Source organism: Heptranchias perlo, chromosome 18 (genome assembly GCF_035084215.1).
Source record: "Heptranchias perlo isolate sHepPer1 chromosome 18, sHepPer1.hap1, whole genome shotgun sequence".
Lineage (NCBI taxonomy): Eukaryota > Metazoa > Chordata > Chondrichthyes > Hexanchiformes > Hexanchidae > Heptranchias > Heptranchias perlo.
In genome coordinates, this window is record NC_090342.1 from 38372790 (window position 1) to 38395493 (window position 22704).

Sequence of the window (22704 nt, forward strand, 5' to 3'; positions counted from 1 at the left end):
AACTGGCAGGAAAAGAATGAGCACAGCAGGAGTTGTTGCATAGTGACCAGGAATGCAACTTCCCTCCACTCCAAACCTAACCCCAATCCCTAATCTGGACATGTTGAGGCCAATTATAGCATCCCCACTGTTGCCTTCACTTAGATCAGTTAACTCAGCAAACTCCTGCAGTAATTGTAAAAGCCCCAAAGCACTCCTGTGTAGTAACAAGAATGGACATATACATCTCTTTAGTAACAAATAAAATCATCTCATTAAATTTTGTGAAAAGGCTTACAACAAGATGGATGCTGACACAGTACACTGGAGCACACACATGTGAGGCCACAGAATTGTTAGGAATGTCGATTCAGTTTCCCACATGGGGCTGAGTTAGGCCACTGTAGAGAAGTGTTGAGTAATGGTCATAACCTGTTAACAGCATTTCTAATTCTCTGATCTGCTCCCTGATCACTGCTGAACTCCTATTTCAACCATTTTATTCAGCCAGTGTTCTCCCCTTCCCTCCTTTCCTGAAGGCATTGAGTCATTACTGGGGTACAGTTCCACAACCACCAGTTGCTTTCCAGTTCCTTACCCAAGCAGCTATTCCTCATGTGTGAGGTAAGACAATGAGTGTTGGCAGGCCAATTAGCCATGGGTAGAGGGCAAGAGGTGTGGGGGGTTGGGGAAGGCATCTGAACTGAATTTGACCTGGTCCTCATCTAATGTCTAAATGTACACTTTTAGGTGGGGGATTTCTGGATATCAATCATAGAATCATAGAATCATAGAAGTTTACAACATGGAAACAGGCCCTTCGGCCCAACATGTCCATGTCGCCCAGTTTATACCACTAAGCTAGTCCCAATTGCCTGCACTTGGCCCATATCCCTCTATACCCATCTTACCCATGTAACTGTCATTAGCAGGAACTCGCTCTGATTTTCCCCTCCCTAAACTAGGGGTACTGAGGCCAATTGCACTGGGGGAGCCTGCCTCCTGTCCAATTCTATTCTGTAGGATGTTCACTGGAGAAGATTATTTGTTCAGTTGGATGGATTTTCATGTAATTTGATAAAAGCACTCAAGTGAAAGGAAACTCCTGCAATGTGACTCGTTAGCCAGGTGCTGTTTCTCTAACCATTGCATTGTGAACATGCCTCGTGTTACCTCACACGTTGAGTTACCAATTCAGGCCTAACTGTTAAGAGGAGGTACTGAACACAGGGAAAGCATTCTCCAGGGTGGAGGGTGAGTTAACTAGGGCTGATCTTCTGCACCTTCTGGTGGACAGTTACAGAAGAGCAACAGAGATTTGGGAACAGATTGCTTACATGTCCTTTGTTGAGGAACAAAATGTCTGGTGAAGGAGAGGGAATTAATTCCCCAATTAATGGAACAGCATGTATACATTTACCTTTCTCGCTCCCTCTAATTTCCTTCTTCGACAGAAATGCTGTCAGTGTTGTCTTCTGGGTAAAGAAGCTAAAGTCCATGGACTCAGTTGTGAAGCAAATCAAGCCCTGGGATACCAATGTGGACAGGTCTACAGGGCATGCTGTGTACGAGAACAAGAAGACATCAACATTCCAGCCACAGGCAACAATACAGAACCATATTCATCCCCAGAAACGCGCAACCAGAGTTCAGGTAACATTGAGAGAAGAGAGCAGCCAACCTGAGGGTCGGGCCCATTAATAAAGAAATATGACCCCTTTCCTTTAGCTAAATGTGAGAATGCCTTGTTTGTATAGCAAAATGTTAACATATTTCAAGCTGAATGCTATGGTAACAAGAGTAAAGGGTCACTGTCTGCATGAAGCAATATTTGCCATTTTGTTTTGAGTTTTTGCTGATAAACACCTCAGCTTAGCTCAGCTGGCAGCATTCTTAACTTTTGAGTCAGAAAGTTGTGGGTTCAAGCCCTGCTGCAAGAAATGAATGTATAATCTGGGCTGCCACTCCAGTGTAGTACTGAGAGAGCGCTGCATTGTAAAAAGTGTCATCACTCAGATGAGGCTTTATACCGAGGTCCAGTTTGCCTGTCTCTGTTGTTTAGGTGGATGTTGAAGATCCCAACGGACTATTTGAAGTTCTCACAGGGAGTTCTTCTGAAATCTGAGCAAACATTCTTCCATCAACTGATACCATCAAAAACTGATTTACTTCATCATCTTATTGCCGTTTGTACAAATTTGCTGCTGCATTTCCCCCTTGTAACAGCAATTATTGCTGAGAAACACTTTGAAATTTTTCTTGGATGACGTTTAATTACATGAATTAATTCAGAATGCATTGCCCCTTTACTTGCATTAGGGTGATAAAATTATAAACAGATTAATAATCCAAAGCAGGAACAGCACTTCTCTCCCCAAATAAAAAGTTTGTGGAACATTTTTTGTCAGTACTCCTTTAACAAAAAACCTCCATTGCAATGGATTGACTGTGTGTTTTAAATTCTCAGGTGATGCAATAAAATGATATGCTGATTATGGGCTTCACTGTATCTGTCTACATACCATGGAATGACATCTCATTACCAAGAGATACAATCACTGAGCTGGTTGTTCACCTTCAAACTATTGACGTTAAATGATCTCCCTAACAGTCAGTCTCTGTGATGCCAGCACCAGTCGCTGTTAAAAAAACAAAATGAAGTATTTACCTTTTGGTGAGGGTAAACCTTCTTCTTTCTTTTCAGTTTGCTCTCTCCCTTCTCTCCCAGTTGGGTCGCCTTTCACCTTCCCCAGCCGAGGGGGCAGGCGAGGATCCTACTCCACTTTTGCCAATATGTGACAGTGGCCCAGGGCTGAATTTCACAGCCGACAGCCTCCCGACTAAAATTCCTAGACGAGACTTCTGTTGAAGGAGTCTTGCTGTCTGTGCACTCTCTTTAAGTGATGATTACTAAAAAAACCTGAGCATATTAAAATTCTAAAATTGTCCCCAGTGGGCTTTTCTTTTTGATATAGATGGAGTCTGATGTATAATGACATACAACAGAATCTTTGGAAATAGGCTTTTATAGAGCTGGAAAAGCAGACTACTCACATCTATCAAATATACAGCTAGTGGTGTGGTAAATATCAGAAATCACCGTCAAAATCTTACAATAGTTTAAGAGCAATCTATTTTGAATATGTCCGCTCCTTACCTTCCTATGACGACTTAAATAGTGAACATGTGGACAGCATGTGGGACAAGATCAGACTCAAAACTTAAATCCTATTTGTAACCTCAGCAGTTGTTTTTGAATGAAGGTGTTAGAATATTATCATGTGTTGCTGTTTAAAGTTGCAGCCTTGAAGGCTGCCTCTCCAGAGTCTTTGTTGTACCATTTCAATCCATCATCTCACAATCTGTGCGATGTGTTCATTTTTCTTGCTTTGGATTATTATTCTGTTCATAATTTGAGAAAAGAAAGTCCCATTCATGTATTTCTTTGATTATAATTGTGTTAGTTGGTTAAGTCACCCAATGATATTATATGGTTTTATTCATTTCTAGAGTGATATAATTTCTATCCGAAGAGGTGGACAAATGCAAGGAATCTTACAACACCAGGTTATAGTCCAACAATTTTATTTTAAAATCACAAGCTTTCGGAGATTTTATTTTAAAATCACAAGCTTTCGGAGATTATCTCCTTCGTCACCTGACGAAGGAGATAATCTCCGAAAGCTTGTGATTTTAAAATAAAATCTCCGAAAGCTTGTGATTTTAAAATAAAATTGTTGGACTATAACCTGGTGTTGTAAGATTCCTTACATTTGTCCACCCCAGTCCATCACCGGCATCTCCACATCATCCGAAGAGGTGGTAGCATAGCAAATATAATTAATGAACCTGTATCTATCTCACATTTCTGTTGTTTATTAGATGGTCTCTAGCCACTGGAAACCATTATTTTTATTGTTGTAAGTGTATTGAATTTGAAATCCTCAATATTTTATGCCACCAATTTTACAAGATGGAAAGGTGAAAGTTAACTGAAAAGCTCTATACAATCTGTAATCTGATTTGGGATGTGCCCTGCAGTGAAAGTTGTCCATTTATACCTCATTTTCTTCTTCAGGTCGTACAGAAATCAGAAAACCATCACCAGAGCTGGAGGATCCATTCCTGAATGATCGATGCAGAGGTATGGAGGTTTGTTGTTAAATTAATTACATCCACTCAATGAGACTTGGATTAAAGCTCTCACGTTTTTATGCAGCCCCTCAACACTGTATTGTGTAGTGAAACAATAAATTTTGTGAAAGGACAAAGTTATATTTTGTAAATGTAAAACCAGATGCCACCGGTTTCCATTATATTCTGTGAAATGGCTGTCTTAAAGGGGGCAGAATGGAACCTTTAATCCAAGTCTCATTAAGTGGATGTAATTAAATTGTCCCATAATTCTTACGTGTTGTAAAGAAATCTGTACACCTACTGATGCTTCTCCATGTCCCCTTGTTACTATGTTTTCTGATATAGAACTGTTGGTTGAGGCAGCCTAACAACAGACATCATGGGTGTTAAATTGGGCCTTGTAGCACTCATTTTTTTAGGCGCTACGCGGCCAACTAAGACTCGAAAATGGGGTCCGAGATGCGTGCACAAACTTCCGATAGGAAGTACGCAGGGCGCCATCTTGGTAAAGGGGTTTGTGCGTGCACCTAACAACCGCTGGCAGCATGCAGAGTAGGGAGATTATGACACAAATCAGTGTGCAACGCTGATTTGAAGGCACTGCTGCCATTTTGCAATTTCACACTCCAGCCAACACACAGCTGAACACAATGTTAAATCGCATGAAGAACCCCCCCACCAGCACTATTTAAAGGGATCATGAAGTACTTACAGGTTAGTTGCTGGATTATTTCTTCTGGCTGCTGGTGCAATTGTACGCGTTTCAATAAGGTTTCAGTACTCTACAGGGAGTGGTCTGGCTGATCTTGCAGTACTTTAGTGTCATTTAAAATATTTTATTGAAAGAAGTTGCTTCCAGACATGGGTGGCCTGCTAGGGCTTCCTCTGGGAATTGGACATAACTGGGAGAATAAACAGAGGCACAAAGAGCAGGACAAGCTGCTAGAAGAGGCAGGAGGAGGAGGAGCAGGGCACTCAGCAGAAGGTCATATCAGCGGAGGATCTTCAGGGAGCAATTCTCTTACCTCAACTTCAGCGATGACCAGTGCATCAGACGTCTTCGGTTCACTAAAGAGGTCGTGACTGAAATCTGTCAACTGCTGCATCCACAACTGCAACCTCAAAGCAAGGGAAGGACAGCATTGCCTGTGGCTGTCAAGGTGACCGTGGCTCTTAATTTTTAGGCCTCTGGCTCCTTTCAGGCTGCTGCTGGAGATATAAGCAACATCTCTCAGTTTGCAGTGCACTGCAGTATAAGGGCGATCACTGAGATTCTCTGTACAATGAGAAACACATTCATCTCATTCCCTCTTGCCAGAGACAAGCAGGAGGAATGAGCACAAGATTTTGCTCAGATTGCAGGCTTCCCCATGATGCAGGGTGCCATTGACTGCACGCACATTGCCTTGCATGCTCCCCATCTGAACTCGGCCATATTCATGAACAGAAAGGGATTCCACTCCCTCAATGTGCAGCTGGTGTGCGACCACAGGCAGCGCATCATGCAGGTCAGTGCCCGCTATCCCGGCAGTAGTCATGATTCATTCATTCTGTGCCAGTCCTCTGTTCCACCTGTATTTGAATCAGCATGGAAAGTCAAAGGCTGGCTATTGGTCGACAGGGGTATCTCCTCATGACATAGCTCATAACTCCAGTCAGGAACACATGCACACGTGCACAGCAGGCCTACAGTGAGAGCCAATCTGTCACAAGGAACATTATAGAGCACACCCTAGGCGTCCTCATGCAACGCTTCCACTGCCTGGACCGCACAGGAGGAACCCTGTGGTACTCAGCTAAGCGGGTATCCAGATTTGTGGTAGTATGCTGCATGCTGCACAACCTGGCCATTATGAGGGAATAGCCATTGCCTCCGCCGATCAGGCGAGAAGCTGAGGAGCAGGAGCAAGAGGAGGAGGCAGAGGAGAAGGAGAAGGAGGAGGTGGAGGATGACGAAGTGCAAGAGGAAGTGGAAGAAGAGGAAGAGGAAGGGAGGCTACAACATCGGCCTTTTCTGCCAGGGCTCTACATGATCAGGTTATTCATGAGCGATACCAGAAACCTCAACCGCACCTCCCCATTCACCAACAGTCCCAGTGCAGCTACAACACTGGCATCTACCCAACAATGTGGAAAATTGCTCAGGTATGTCCAATCCACAAAAAGCAGGACAAATTCAATCCGGCCAATTACCGCCCCACCAGTCTACTCTCAATCATTAGCAAAGTGATGGAAGGTGTCATCGACAGTGCTATCAAGCGGCACTTACTCACCAATAACCTGCTCACCGATGCTCAGTCTGGTTTCCTCCAGGACCACTCAGCTCCAGACCTCATTACAGGCTTGGTCCAAACATGGACAAATAGCTGAATTCCAGAGGTGAGGTGAGAGTGACTGCCCTTGACATCAAGGCAGCATTTGACCGAGTGCGGCACCAAGGAGCCCTAGTAAATTTGAAGTCAATGGGAATCAGGGGCAAAACTCTCCAGTGGCTGGAGTCATACCTAGCACAAAGGAAGATGGTAGTGGTTGTTGGAGGCCAATCATCTCAGCCCCAGGACATTGCTGCAGGAGTTCCTCAGGGCAGTGTCCAAGGCCCAACCATCTTCAGCTGCTTCATCAATGACCTTCCCTCCATCATAAGGTCAGAAATGGGGATGTTTGCTGATGATTGCACAGTGTTCAATTCCATTCGCAACCCCTCAGATAATGAAGCAGTCCATGCCCGCATGCAGCAAGACCTGGACAACATCCAGGCTTGGGCTGATAAGTGGTAAGTAACATTTGTGCCAGACAAGTGCCAGGCAATGACCATCTCCAACAAGAGAGAGTCTAACCACCTCCCCTTGACATTCAACGGCATTACCATTGTTGAATCCCCCACCATCAACATCCTGGGGGTCACCATTGACCAGAAACTTAACTGGACCATCCACATAAATACTGTGACTACAAGAGCAGGTCAGAGGCTGGGTATTCTGCAGCAAGTGACTCACCTCCTGACCTCCCCAAAGCCTTTCCACCATTTAGAAGGCACAAGTCAGGAGTGTGATGGAATACTCTCCACTAGCCTGGATGAGTGCAGCTCCAACAACTCAAGAAGCTCGACACCATCCAGGACAAAGCAGCCCGCTTGATTGGCACCCCATTCACCACCCTAAACATTCACTCCCATCACCACCGGTGCACTGTGAATGCAGTGTGTACCATCCACAGGATGCACTGCAGCAACTCGCCAAGTCTTCTTCGACAGCACCTCCCAAACCCGCAATCTCTACCACCTAGAAGGACAAGGGCAGTAGGCACATGGGGAAAACACCACCTGCACGTTCCCCTCCAAGTCACACACCATCCCGACTTGGAAATATATTGCCGTTCCTTCATCGTCGCTGGGTCAAAATCCTGGAACTCCCTACCTAACAGCACTGTGGGAGAACCTTCACCACATGGACTGCAGGTGGCTTACCCTCACCTTCTCAAGGGCAATTAGGGATGGGCAATAAATGTTGGCCTTGCCAGCGACGCCCACATCCCATGAACGAATAATTTAAAAAAACTGCTTACCTTTCCTCTCTCACTGACCATCACATCGTCCTCTTTCTGACAACACATATTGGTCCTTCCCTCAGTTCTCCACAGAAATAAAAACCACCACCAAATGCAAATTCAAATGCAAGTTTATCAATTCACTCATTAGTTTCATTTTTTATACATTGTATAATCACCCTAGTGCATTCTCTTGGTGCTTGTCTTTTGTGTGCCTTTACCTTTCCTAGTGCTCCAAAGAGGTGCTTCCCCAATGGGTGGGTGGTGGAAGGCTGCTGACCTTCAATTGAGGAGACTGCAGATGGCCTTGGAGGACGACCTTGAGCAGTTCTGGACCTAGAGGACCCGGCTTCAGACTTCACCATCTTGGCCTGGGCTGCAACAGTCCACAGCAAGGACTCTGGCAGAGTGGTAGGGGTGGAGGCAGGAATGCTGTCATCATGAGAGAGGACAGCAGGTTCCTCTTCCATGGAGCCATTGCCACTCTCCCGGGGTGGCGCCTTAGCAATCGAGTTACATCGTCAAGTCTATAGCACGGAAACAGGCCATTCAGCGCAACTGGACTATGCCGGCATTTATGCTCTACACGAGCCTCCTCCCACCCCTCTTCATCTAACCCTATCAGCATATCCTTCTATTCCTTTCTCCCTCATGTGCACATCTAGCTTCCTCTTAAATGCATCTATGCTATTTGCCTGAATTACTCCTTGTGGTTACACGTTCCACATTCTTACCACTCTTTTGTTAAAGAAGTTTCTCCTGAATTCCCTATTGGATTTATTAGTGACTATCTTATATTTATGACCTCTAGTTTTGGACTCCCCCATCAATCCTGGTGATCTGCTGGAGAAGAGATTGCTGGACTGCTCTGATGCCCTGGAAGCCCCTTTCAACAGTAGTACCCAGAGCCATGATGGCAGCAGTCTGAGCATCCAAGGCAGCAGTCAGATCTTTGATGGAAGCTATTTCCTCTGCAATGGAAGCTGTTTGTTCTGCAATGGATGCTGTGACATCGGTCATCAGACATTGCATCATGGTGGGTTCCACAGGTGTGCTAATGGAGGTGACCACCCGTTCCATGTTGGAATGGATGGGCTCCAAGATCTGCGCAAAGCTGTGTGCCAAGTTGGAGCTGGACTCCTCCATGCTCCTTGACATCAAGCGCAGGCTTTCTGGCAATCTTTCCAGTGCCTCAAGCATTTGGTTGTGTACCCCCATCAGGCTTTTTCTGTAGCCTGGGCCATCAAAGTCCTTATCTGACTCCTCTGCAGCAAAACTAGTGAGCGATCTCACCCCCCGGCGAGCTGGCACCTGCGGTATCCTTCCCCCCGCCCTGGCTCCTGCGCACTTGTGCCCAGTGTCTCACCACGTGCAGGTCCCTCCTCTATCCTAGCCTCTAAACTACGTGCAGTGTCGGTCTCTGAGCTGGTGGCTGTGAGCATAAGATCGAGTGATGGTGTCTCTTCATCATTACTGTCTTCTTCCTCTTCCTCCTCTGACTGGGAAAGTTCATGTTCTGGGGTATCTGAAATGAAAAAGAGATATGGGTTGGGTTGCGGTGAGGGGAGAAGAGAAAGTAAGAAGTGCATGCTTACACTATCTGCAGCTTGGAAGTCAGAAAAGATTGTGGGATGAGGGAGAAGTGGGAAGAGAGATGGAGGATTACATATGCTGAGACCTTTATCATCAAACCCTTCAGCGCAATCAGTGGCCATGGCCTCAGCGATGGCCCTTCCCATGATGGCCAGCATTGTCTCCTCCACGGGGGTTAAAATGTGTAGGCACACTTGTCCTCCAGTTTTTTGTTGCTGCCTCCTGTTATGCGCCACCTTCTCCTGCAAGAAAGAGAGAAATGTGTCAGTAAGTGTCTTGCATTATGTTTGGGTGATGTGGCTGTTATGGTTGAATAGCTGTCAGTGTGTGTGAGCTGTGAGTTTTGGGTATGAGGCTTGCAACAGTGCTAAGTGGGTGAGGTAAACAATATGAATTGAACGGTTTTGATAGAGATTGGTGGTCGGTGGGTGATGGGGATATAGTGAATTGAGCAGTGGATTCGGCTAGTGGTGCAGTTGGTAGGATATACCATTTGAAGATTGAACTCACTCACCAAGACAACTCGTGTCAGATCATTGAACTTCTTCCTGCGCTGCATCCGTGTCCTTGGAGCTATACTCCTGGCACTGACCTCCGCCACTACTTCCTTCCCCTGTCTCCTCAGCATATGTCTTGAGGGCCTCCTTCCCCCCCTGCGGGTACAGGATGCCCTTCCTTCTCTCTGCCTCTTGCACCAAGGCCTCCAGCGCATTATCAGAGAGCCTTGGTGCATGCTGTCTCGCATGTTCTGCCATTCTTCAATATATTACAGCACAGATTCCGTTCACAAAAGACTCTCACCACTTCTTGCAGCCACAATGCACCTCCCCTTTAAGAGGTGCAGGCTGCCTTTAAGTAGCGCTAGCCACTTGCGATATCGGGCCTCCTGCTGATGCGTGCAGCCAATGAACAGTGCAGGTAGCGCTGGCTGCATGCAGCAGTCGTGGAAATCAGCAGGCAGCACCAATTTAGCGTGTTGCCTGCAGCGCAATGAACAGGCGCAGATTAATCGCGTACCGTGATCCCTGTGCCCATTTTTGGGGGTTATCCAATTTAACCCCCTATGTGTGGAACTAAAAAGAAACAAAAACTGCAAATGCTGGAAATCTGAAATAAAACAGAAATACTGGAAATATACAGCAGGTCAGTAAGCATCTATAAAGAGAAAAAAAACAGGCTCCTAGCTGTTTATTTCCAAGATTTTCAACTTTTTTTTCCCTTGTATGAAACTTCTCATGTGCCAGGACATTCCTGCCTTCAGTCACAGGAATGGAAATGGACTTTGGGCAGCACCCTGCAGAACTTGATACTGTCATCGGGGGTAACTCGGCACATCTGAAATAGGGAAAGGAAAAACGCGGCAGTGATCGTTATCCAGTGTTTGCTGTTGGAAACTGGGGTTAAAATTCCCCTTCAGCAGGGACGCAAAATGGGTGATAGCAGAGCGGCCGCCCGTTATACAGCCCACCTGATTTTCCTTTCCATTGAAATCTCCTGAGGTTGGGGAGCAAGTGACAAAGGATCATCTATTTAAAATTATCACAGAGTGAAGAGAGAGGTTATGATAAATTTCTTTACACACAGGATTGTTGGAGGATGGACTCTCTTGCCACAGGGAGTGATTGAGGAAGAGATTGTTGCATCTTTTAAAGTAAAATTGGATGAATATTTGAAACAGACTAAGGTGCAGGGTGGTGAAAATAGTTTTCGATTGCTCCAACAAAGTGCCAGCACAGACATAATGGGCCGGTTAGCCTCCTTCTGTGCTGTAAACTTCTATAGTTCTATGGCTGTAACTGCCTGTGTTTCATTAATTTGAGTGGGGAATTCTCACTGGGGCCTGACGAACATTCTTCACTCATTTCACACCACTAAAAACTGATTAACTGGTCATTCATCTCAATGCAGTTTGTGGAACGTTGCTATCGAAGAATGACTGCCATATCTGCATGTATAACAGCAGTCTCTGTAGTTCAAAATTAATTCATAGTGTGAAGCATTTTGAGATATTCTGATATGATATAAATGCAAGTATTATTATTAGATTTTGAGGAAGAAATAGCCTCATAGCATTGAATTTATTCTCTGCCTTGTTACCATGGGGAGATGTTGAGTCAAGGTTAGATGCCTCCCCAACGGGTGGAAAAATGAGAGGGAGTATCATCCCGGAATCATAGTACCACTCGTCTGATACTGCCAGTTTCAGAGCACCATTGGCAGAGGCCTGGGAGCAGATCAGCAGACTACCCTCTCAACGTCGGATGGTGGGTGAGGCAGAGAGACCCAGATGGGCAAAGGGGAGAAAATACCACCACAAAAACAAAGAAAGAAAATTATTTATTTGGCATTCAGGAAAATAATAGATTGTATTTACTGTAAAAGAAAAATGATGATATATGCTGGTGAATGTACAATTTAACCTTCATAAAATATCCATACTTCTTGAGGAATAATACAAAACACAGACTAACTTCTGTGCTTTTTTCTTGACACTTCACAGATGGTATTTACTGACATCTAGTGGCAGAAAAAAATTCAGTACTGCAACTCTAAAAGGTTGTAGGTTTGTCTTGCTTTGTTGATCCTCTGCTGAGCTGCAGTATTGATTTGCTCCCATATCTTGGGAGATTCTTCAAGCACATCTCTTGCCATGTGGATAGGATAAAATAAAAAGCTTGTTGTCTGCTTGGTAATCCTTCTCTCATTTCCAGCCTTCAAAGTCTTTCTGTTCTCTTTGTCACAGCTTTTCTTGTCTCTCCCTTTTGTCAAGATGACTATTACCATTACTTCTTTGAATTTTTCCATCTTGTATCTGCTAAGTTTCAAATATGCCATCCTGCACCCCCTTCATTTTGTTGTCAGCTAAGCCCCAATATTGTGTTCCCAACAAAATGTGTGCTGGGAATGGCTGGCTGCCAGCACCAAGGTAGCCCCTACCAAACTGTGAGGAGTTTATTGAGGTCAGGCCAGTTGTATGACTATCTGGGCCAGTAAATCTAGGTCCTGGGGCAAGGATGTTGTGTATATAATGTGTGAGGCATAGCCACACCTGCCTTTCTTGTCACCTCAAGAATTGTTCTGTCTCCTCCAAATCTAGAAGTGTCATTGGAACCGCCAAAGGAATTCTCATCCTGCCAACTTTTGTTGCTGTGAGTGAAAATGTAACTGGACTTGATTCCAGTTATGGGAGCAGGATTCAAGTCTTGGATGGATTTAAACTTTATAGAGAGTTAACAGTGGTAGAGGGAAAAAGACATTTTGGCATAAAATAGGGAACCATGTGCTTTTTGGAGGCAGCTTTAGGAAAGGAGGATGAGGGAGCAACATTTGAGCTTCGAGGAGATATTGAGGTCAAGAATATTAATAGATGATAAAGAACAAAGGATGGAGCCAAAGGTAAATGGTTAGCTGTTGATTGGATTTGTGAGAAGCATAAAGGAACTGTGTCAGAAAAATCTTTTTCTGGCTGCAGCTCAGCACCTGTTGCTGCACTCTGTGGGTGGGAGAAAGCCAGCAAGATCTAGGAAGGTTGAAAGGGGAGAGAATGTCTCTGTGAATTGGAAGTTGGGTTTGAGGGGGGTACAGTGTCTCCAAGAACAGGAGAGGTGGGGAGAAGGTGTTCTGTAATGGGGAAAATGACTGCTGAGGACACTTTTGGGGAAGTGATGATCTGGTTGATCTTTTGAAAACTCAAATGTCACCTTGTTTTTTCTATTTATTTTAGACTAAAGATGATCAATAGATCAATAGATTGTATGGAGATATCTAGCTGAAATTCCTTCCCTAGCTTATTGGTGCTGAGGTCAATTATTTCATCTCTGCTGCCACCCTACCTGAGATCAAACACCTCTCACAGATCAGAGATTAAACCTGAGACCTTCTAATCTATATAGCTCAGTTATACTGAGCAGCTGCTGGCAATTTTGTGTACTTATCGTATATTACAAGGGTATAATACAGTATTGGTAAATATAGGTTGAAAAAGCCACATTTCTATAGATTGTGGGGGTGAAATTGGGCCGCGTAGCGCCCGTTTTTTACGCATTACGCAGATACCTAAGTCCCGAAAATGGGGTCTGAGATCCGATGGGAAATATGCAGGACACCCCTGGTAAAGGGGTTTGCGCATGTGCATAACGACCGCTGGCAGCAAGCAGAGAAGGGAGATTATGACGCGGATCAGTGAGCAACGCTGATTTGAAGAAAATGCTGGTATTTTGAAACTCCACACTCCAGCCAGCACCCAGTCTTAACTTCGCACAGCTGAACAGGACTTAAAGGGCATGAAGAACCCACCCCCGCCACTAGTGCTATTTAAAGGGATCATTAAGTATTAACAGGTTAGTTGCTGCATTATTTCTTCTGGCTGCTGGTGCAATGCTGGTGTATTGTATGTGTTTTTGGAGGTTTCCTCTACTTGGATAAAGTTTCAATATTCTGCAGGGAGAGTGGTCTAGCTGGTTTTGCTGTATTCTTTGTGTCATTTAAAATGTTGTGCCGAAGAAAGTTGCTTCCAGACATGGGGGCCGAGTAGGGCTTCCTCTGGGAATTGAACATAACTGGGAGAATGAACAGAGGCCACGCAGAGCAGGACAAGCTGCTAGAAGAGGCAGGAGGAGGAGGAGGAGCAGGACACTCAGCAGGAGGCCATATCCATAGAGGGTCTTCAGGGAGCAATTCTCTTACCTCAACTTCAGTGACGACCAGTGCATCAGACATCTTCGGTTCACTGACGAGATGGTGACTGAAATCTGTCAACTGTTGCAGCCACAGCTGCAGCCTCAAAACAGAGCAAGGATAGCATTGCTTGTGGCTGTCGAGGTGAATGTGGCTCTTACTTTTTATGGCTCTGGCTCCTTTCAGGCTGCTGCTGGAGATATAAGCAGCATCTCGCAGTTTGCAGTGCACTGCAGCAGAAGGGAGGTCACTGAGGCTCTCTACACAATGAGAAGCACATCCATCTCATTACCTCTTGCCAGAGACAAACAGGAGGAATGAGCACAAGGTTTTGCTTGGATTGCAAGCTACCCCATGGCGCAGGGTGCCATTGACTGCACGGATATTGCCTTGCATGCTTCTCATCTGAACTCAGGTATATTCATGAACAGAAAGGGGTTCCACTCCCTCAATGTGCAGCTGGTCTGCGACCACAGGCAGCACATCATGCAGGTCAATGCCCGCTATCCTGGCAGTAGTCATGACTCGTTCATTCTGCAGCAGTCCTCTGTTCCACCTGTATTTCAACCAGCACGGCAACCAGGTTTATCCCCTCATGACATGGCTCATGAATCCAGTCAGGAACCCATACATACGTACACAGCAGGCCTACAACGAGAGCCATTCTGCCACAAGGAACATCATAGAGCACACCATAGGCATCCTCAAGCAAAGCTTCTGCTGCCTGCACCGCTCTGGAGAATCCCTGTAGCATTCAACTGAGCGGCTATCAAGATTTGTCTTTGATGCTGCATGCTGCACACCCTGGCCGTTATGAGGGAACAGCCCTTGCCACCGCCGATCAGGCGAGAACCTGAGGAGCATGAGCAAGAAGAGGAAGAGGAAGGGAGGCTACAACGTAGACAGGCCCTTTCTGCCAGGGCACTATGTGATCATATTATTAATGAGTAACCTCAACTACACCTCCCCATTCACCAACAGTCCCACACTCCTTTCCTTTCCTCTCTCACATGACCATCAAATCATCCTCCTGATGATTACACATTGGTTCCTCCCTCAGCTCATCACAGAAATAAAAACCACCACCAAATACAAATTTAAATCCACATTTATAAACTAACACATGAAATTATGCATACAAAATGAGACTATTCACCCTTGTGCATTCCCTTAGCGCCTGTCTTTCATGTGCCTTTACCTTTCCTAGTGCTCCTACAAGGTACTTCCCCAGTGGCTGGAGCATGGGAAGTGGAAGGCTGCTGACATTCAATTGAGGACTGCAGATGGCCTTGGAATGCACATAGGTCAGTCTCTGAGCTGGTGGCTGTGAGTGTAAGATGGTGTCTCTTCATCGTCACTGTCATCTTCCTCTGCCTCCTCTGACTGGGAAGGTTCCAATTCTTGTGTATCTGAAATGACAAAAGGACAAGGGTTGGGTTGCAGTGAAGGGAGAGGAGAAAGTAAAAAGTGTGTGCTTACACCATCTGCAGCACTTGAGTCAGAAAAGATTGTGGGATGAGGAAGAAGTGGAAAGAGAGGAGGAGGATTATGTATGCATCGATCCCTCCAGCGCCGCCAGAGGCCCATGGCCTCAGCGATGGCCCTTCCCATGATGGCCAGCACGATCTCCTCCCTGGGGGTTAAAACGTGTAGGCGCACTTGTCCTCCTCCAGTTGTTTGTTGCTGCCTCCCGTTATGTGCCACCTTCTCCTGCAAGAAAGAGGGAAGTGTGTCAGTGAGTGTCCTGCAAGATGTTTGGGTGATGTGGCTGTCATGGTTGAATAACTGCCAGTGAATGTGAACTGTGAGTTGTGGGTGTGCGGCTTATAACAGTGGTAACGTGTGAGGGTGAGATGAAGCATATGATTTGAACAGTTGAGTAATGATTGAAAGAAATGGTTGGTAAGTGTGTGATGGGGGTGTAGTGCATTGAGCAGTGGATGTCACTAGTGGTGACACTTGAAACTTGAATTCACCATGACAACATGTGTTGAATCATTGAACTTCTTTCTGCACTGCATCCATGTTCTTGGAGCTATGCTCCTTGCGTTTACCTCATCCGCTACTTCCTCCCACACTGCCTCTTGAGCGTATGTCTGAAGGACCTCCTGACCCCCTGCGGATACAGGATGACCCCCCTTCTCTCCACCTCTTGCACCAAGGCCTCCAGTGCATCATCATAGAACCTTGGTGCACACTCTCTCACAGGTTCAGCCATTCCTCAAAGTATTACAGCGTTGAACCACTTCACAAATGACTCCCACCACTTTTTACAGCCACAATGCACCTCCCTTTTAAGAGGTGCAGGCTGCCTATAAGAAGCGCAAGCCACTCATGATATTGGGACCCCTGCTGATGCGTGCAGCCAATGATTAGCACAGGTAGTGCTGGCTGCACGCAGCAATCAATTAAAACAGCAGGCAGCATGAATGTAACGTGCTGCCTGCATCGTAACGACTGGGCGCAGGTTAATCACGTACCGTATTCCCTGCGCCCGTTTTCAGGGGTTATGCAATTTAACCCACTATGTCTCCTGGTCATTATCTCACGGGCAACTTTAGTCTAAAAATACTTCATCTCACATTTCTGTCTTGAAGTTGTTATATTGCCCAAGTATGTAGGAGAAGATGGGGTTTGGTGCTCTGAAGAAAAGCATGTGTGACATCTGAGGAAAGACTTTTCAATTTTTAATCACTTCTTTGCTTCCGTTATCTCCCTTACAGGAGGTGGGCCCTGCCACCAGCAGTGCACTGATACAGGGACCAGCGTTAACTGCTCCTGCTATGTTGGCTACAAACTGAAGGATGACAATATCACATGTGAAGGTACTGTCCTTAGAATTTCCCCAGTCCCAACCTTTCCCTCTTAATTAAACAAAATGCATTCATCAGAGAGACAGCTGACTGCAAGAAAGTAAGGCCAATGGAGAAAAAAGTTGTATATGTACAAAGTCAAAAATTATTAAACTGGTCAGTGTTTTGCGTACAGTAATTGTAAGAAGACTGGTGATTAATGTCTCAAGTATTTACTGTTTGTTTTCACGTTTTTACTTGTTTGGATCGTATTATTTTGGCTGTAAATGAATTCAAGTAAAAAACCAATATTGTGAGACTATTGGGGTAATTTTAACCCCTAAGAACGGGTGGGTTGGGGGCACATGGGAGATAAAAATTATTATTTTTTAAAGTGGGATTGCAGGTGGCTCCAACGTACCCACTTCTGGGATTAACCCAGGTGCGATTGTATGGGCGCGCATCCGAAACCTGGAAGTCCCATCCCCACTTAATGCCGGCGGACTGATTGTTAAAGGGGCAATATACCTCGTTGCGATAGTTGAGGCACTTAATTTTTTTGTGTATTAAAAAGGTAAAACAAATTTAAGCTCACCTGCACGGATTTCCTATCGCTTCTGGTTCTCACCAGGTGAACACAGGCGAGAAGGGCCGGATCCATGATGTGAGTCCTTTATTGCACTGCTTGTGGGCCCGGAGGAGCAGGAGTGCTTCATCCAGGCCCAACAAGCTCATCTGGCGTGATCAGATCCCCGCGATCGGCCGACTCCCACCTCCCCCCACCGATGGTCGACCCCTCCCCCGATGGTGGACAGCCCCCCCCGTCGAAGGCGACCTGCAACTCCTCTCCCGACCTCTGACCTTCTGCCAACCTTCCATTTTCTCCAAGGCACCCCTCCCCCCCCCCCCCACCCACAATGTCTTCCTGGGCCCACGATCTCTCCCTCCCTCTGTCACTCCTCTCCGATTCGCATCTCCTTTCCCTCCCAAAAGGCCTGTCAATCTGGTTGACTGTCACGTGGGGAAACCCGGAAGCACCATACTTACTTTCAATTGAGTTGCAATCGCAGAATGCAATGCAATCACTTGACTTCTGGGTTCCCCACGCGAACATCTACCCATGGTCTGGGTTCCCAGCTCCATGCTAAAATCATGCCCAATCTCTCTCTCTCTGCTCCACCCAAACCTGAGTATCTACAACTGGCCACAAAATAATTCAGATAAGAAACTAAAGTCTAGGTTATCCTCTGGGGCAGTATCGTTACCAGAGGTGGGTCGAGGCTGGACTTCAGCCTACCACACTGACCCCACCATGACCCCATCTCATTTGCCTGAGTGAGGTCAATTATGTTTGCAGGGTGGGCTCCCAGCGGTATTACTGCTCTGCAGGGAGAGCCTGCCACTGCAAATGAGGAAAATCCAGTGGTGCTGCAGTGGGAAAGGGGAGAAGCAACCCTTAAATAGGGGGAAGAAGTCCCCTGATGGTATCCAAAACATTTCAAAAAAGGGCTCTGAATGAGCCTTGAGCATACCTACCTGAGGAGGAGGTGGGCAAAATTATGTCTCTTGCTCCTTCCCTGGATGGCATATTTTTTCCACTGAGAAAGTTGGTTTACTGCCACCCCAATACCAGTCTTAGCTATGGGTCAGCAGTAATGAAGTAGGAAGGTAGGGAAATTGGCTGGTCTCCAAAGCTCTGCCCCCTCGCTGTTGTTTAAATGTTTTGGAATGGTCAAAGGGCAGGTGCCTGAGATCCCTGCTAGTGGGAGAGGGCAGGAAATTTACCCTGTTGCAACACTCTGGCACCACCTAAAACCGGTGATTTGCTGGAGGAAACTCCAGTCCTCAAACTCTGAGAAAATCCTCCTTCCCCATGTGTGCGCATGTCCTCCAAACTTGTAGGAATGTTTTTTCTACTCCTGAGCAAAAATACAGAAAGTGTCAAACCTTCATCCAAGTGTAGTTTCTTTACCCTTAATCAGCGCAATTACTGAATAAACAGCACACTATGACAATACCATATTACTGAGTGACATGAGAGATGAGAATGTAGTGCGTTCTCATTTTTCTCATTCTCAATTTTTCCTGTATGATAATATCAATTTCATGAGTATCATGGCATAGGTAGAGAATTGTTATGGGGTGGGGATTGTTGAATATTTCTGAATTTGAGGTAGAAGTTGCATGCAAAAGTTGTGGAAGTTCACAGCTCGTTCAAAGCACAATACAGGAGCAAACCATAAATTGAGGCAGATAATTGCAAACCTTTTGAATTTGTGTATAAACCAAATTCCAAGAGTAATTAAACAGTCACTTGTACGTGTTAAGTGTCAGCTTGGCTCAGTTGGAAGCATTTTTAGCTCTGTGTCAGAAGGTCACGTGTTTAAATTCCACTATGATTTGAGCACAAAATCTAGGCCGACACTTCACTGCAGGAGTGCTGAGTTGTCAGAGGTGCCATCTTTCAGATGAAATCCTGACTGCCTGCTCAGGTGAATGTAAAAGATCCCATGGCACTATTCAAAGAGAATGTCAGGTGTCCTGGCCAACATTACTCTTTCAGCCAATACCACCAAAAAAAAGATGGCCCCCCAAATTCCTGTGGCTGTAGATGTTGTTGGTCACATTTATGCCAGGGCCGGGCGGGGGTGGGGGGGGGCACAGAATTTGGGCCAGATCCCAGCTGTGCTGAGATTCCGTCCTGTTTGGATAGAAACTTTAAATTCCAGTTGGGATAGGCAGTAGTCAGATTTTTCAACCACCCTCTATGTCAGGGGGCATGCTGGAGTGGGGGGAGTTACCAGGCCTCCCCAGAATATTCTTTCCTTTACGTCCTTAAAAGGGCGGAACCCATGCCGTGTCTCGGCTGTTGTGAGTCCCTTTGAGGCCTTTTAAAGGCCAAAGACCTTCACTAGAGTAAGATAATCAATTTTGGAGGGGATTGATTACCTTCCCTAGTGGGAGTGGCTTCAGTGGGAGCTGAAACATTTAAAAAAAAAACATTTTCTTCAGCCCATTTGGGTCTTGGGAGGATTCCGCTCTTCCTCAGAAGGGCCGATCAGTTGAGTTCGTCTGCAGGCGCTGATGAGCCCATCTAGGCACCAGCAGTCCCGCTGCAGCTACGTATGTGGGACTTTACTGGCTGCACGTTTACTTACAAAACTATAGTGACTGCACTTGAAAAATGACCCATTGGTGTAAAGCACTTTGGAACACGCTGAGAATATGATAAGTGCTATATTAATGCAGGTTCTTTTTCTTAAACCATTTACTTAAATGCATATTTGTATGCATGTGTATACATATATGTGGCTTAGGCAAATTGGCACTCATAAATGGAAATTTATGAGTGCCAATATAAATAGAAATGTTGAACCTCTCCCAATGGCTCAGCAGATTATAACAATGAGTAAGTGAGCTGTACAGACAGAAAGGTTTGATATCTGTATTTTCTGAGTTAGCTAATGTCATCTGGGGCAGAGGAAGGGGTTGACAATAGGTCTGGTGTTTAGTTTGGGAAGGTAAAAATTGGCCAAAATGTCTTCTCCTTTTGTTATCCAGTGAATCCTGCTGGAAAATGTGCCTGTATGGAAGATGGGTAAGAACAGAATCAGGCTTGTCTGTCCCCCCCAGAGTCCATAGGCTATCAAGGCTCAAGGATAAAGAATAGCTACTTGGGAGAGGTAAAGGGGCAGCTGCCGACACCCATGGTCCATATCTCAGCATGTGTTAATACTACTAGAAGAGCAGGGAAGAAAAACTTGACTTTAGTTTTTTGTTGTTGAATACAGATATTAACGAGTGTCTGTTACTGACACATCAGTGCCAAACAGGACTGCGCTGCCTTAACACTGCTGGATCCCACCGATGTCTGCGTGAGATAAGCTGTGGCACAGGCTATGAACTGACTGAAACCAACCAGTGCAAGGGTAGGTAATGAATTGAAGTGTATTAAGTAACTGAATGTGTGTACATGTGCGTGCTAGCATATTGCAACATATAATCTACTAAGTAGTTGCTCATTTGCACCTCTGGCAAACATGTCTGAAGTACTGACATCTGACATTTCTGGGATCAAAGGTGAAGTTAGAAGTAAGAACAGTGTGTTATTGCTTGGTATCTCTCCATTCCTCAACCAAAAATATCATTTAACTACAGAAAATGCTGGAGAAGCTCAGCAAGTGAGGCAGCATCTGTGGAGAAAGAAGCAGAGTTAACGTTTCAGGTCGAAGACCTTTCGTCAGAACCGTCTTTGACCTGAAACGTTAACTCTGTTTCTTTCTCCACAGATGCTGCCTCACTTGCTGAGCTTCTCCAGCATTTTCTGTTTTTATTTCAGATTTCCAGCATCCGCAGTATTTTGCTTTGAATATCATTTAACTGCTTGGCAGTGGAAACTAACAGGTGTTCACAGGATGCAATCCTAACAGTGGATCTCTTTCACCAACAGTAGACCTAAAAAATTATGTTTTGAAATAAGAGATGATACACAGGAACAGAGATAAGAATGTACCCTGACTGAGTTCCACAGACATTAGTCATCCTCCAATATTCAACCAAGCGGCCATTCTTCATTCTTTATATCTGAGCCGAGATTAAGAATTGGCAAGCTATTTGATCACAAAGTTGTCACATCTGAGCCCAGTCCTGTCCGCACCCCAAGTCGGTGTACTTACGATTGCCAGTAGGGAAGAGTAGGAACTCCTGTTGTTCTCCCCTCTTTTTATCCTTCACTAATCCAGGCCTACTGCAGCCATGTGTAGTAACCTCAGCACTACCGTGACTGAGATCAGCTGACTTAGTTGTGAATGGATCAGCTTCACACTAGGCAGTACATTTAACAACTGAGTTGTCTGGGAAAACATTTTGTTATTTTTGGTTATGCTCACCAAAATTGTAAAAGGAACATTGTGATGGAAAAGTAGTAAATGAGTCAATGGGCATGCTGAAGACAAATTTCTTTTGCAGCCAACATCCCAACTATCATTCCCCTCCAAATGTGGCTGCAGTGATAACTATCTAGGATCATCACCAATGGAATCTAATTTTGATCTTCAGTGACAGGTTGTCTCTTGATACATTGTTCCAGAGAGTTTCCTGTTAGAATATACATACACTAACTATATTCCACAACTGCTCCAAATTGGACAGGTACAAAAAGTAATCAAAAAGTCTAATGAAACGTTGGCCTCTATCTCAAGGGGGCTGCAATACAAAGGGGAGGAAGTTATGTTACAGCTGTACAGGGCCTTGGTTAGACTCCATCTGGAATATTGCGTACAGTTCCAACTCAGGAAGGATATATTGGCTTTGAAGGGGGTGCATTGGAGATTCACCAGAATTATACTGGGGCTAAAAGGGTTAAATTATGAGGACAGGTTGCATAAACTTGACTTGTATTCCCTTGAGTATAGAAGATTGAGGGGGGGTTTAATTGAGGTATTTTAAATGATAAAAGGATTCAAAAGGGTAGATAAAGAGAAACTATTTCCTCTGGTGGAAGAATCCAGAAAATTAGAACCAGGCCATTCAGGAGTGAAATCAGGAAGCACTTCTTCACACATAGGGTAGTAGAAATCTGGAACTTTCTCCCCCAAAAGACTGTGGATACTGGGACAATTGAAACTTTCAAGACTGAGGTCAATAGATTTTTGTTAGGTAAGGGTACCAAGGGATATGCATCGAAGGCGGGTAAATGGGATTAAGGTACAGTTCAGCCATCACCTAATTGAATGGTGGAACAGGCCCGAGAAGCTGGATGGCCTACTCCTGTTCCTATATTCCTAGTCATAAATGTTCGTAAGATATAACTTTGGTATTGAGATGTTTCTGTAATAAAGAATTTGTTTTTTTGATGATGTGACAAAATGCTGGCATTTTGGTGCACTGCATATTGTGTATCTGTGACATCCACGACCATCTGCCTGACTGGTCAGGTGGGACAGTAGGTAGTTCTGCACTCAATTAAAGCAGCATACCA

The 22704-nt window shown here is 45.2% G+C and overlaps 1 protein-coding gene across 2 annotated transcripts in view; it reads left to right on the plus strand.

Moving 5' to 3' along the window:
• fbln1 (fibulin 1) overlaps positions 1–22704 on the plus strand; it is a 149470-nt gene that overhangs the window by 16880 nt on the left and 109886 nt on the right. For both annotated transcript variants that reach the window (XM_067999735.1, XM_067999734.1), the window contains exons 4-7: positions 1434–1632; positions 4058–4123; positions 16656–16757; positions 20516–20653. In XM_067999735.1, the coding sequence (XP_067855836.1) occupies positions 1434–1632; positions 4058–4123; positions 16656–16757; positions 20516–20653 (505 nt within the window). The remainder of the gene's footprint in view (positions 1–1433; positions 1633–4057; positions 4124–16655; positions 16758–20515; positions 20654–22704) is intronic.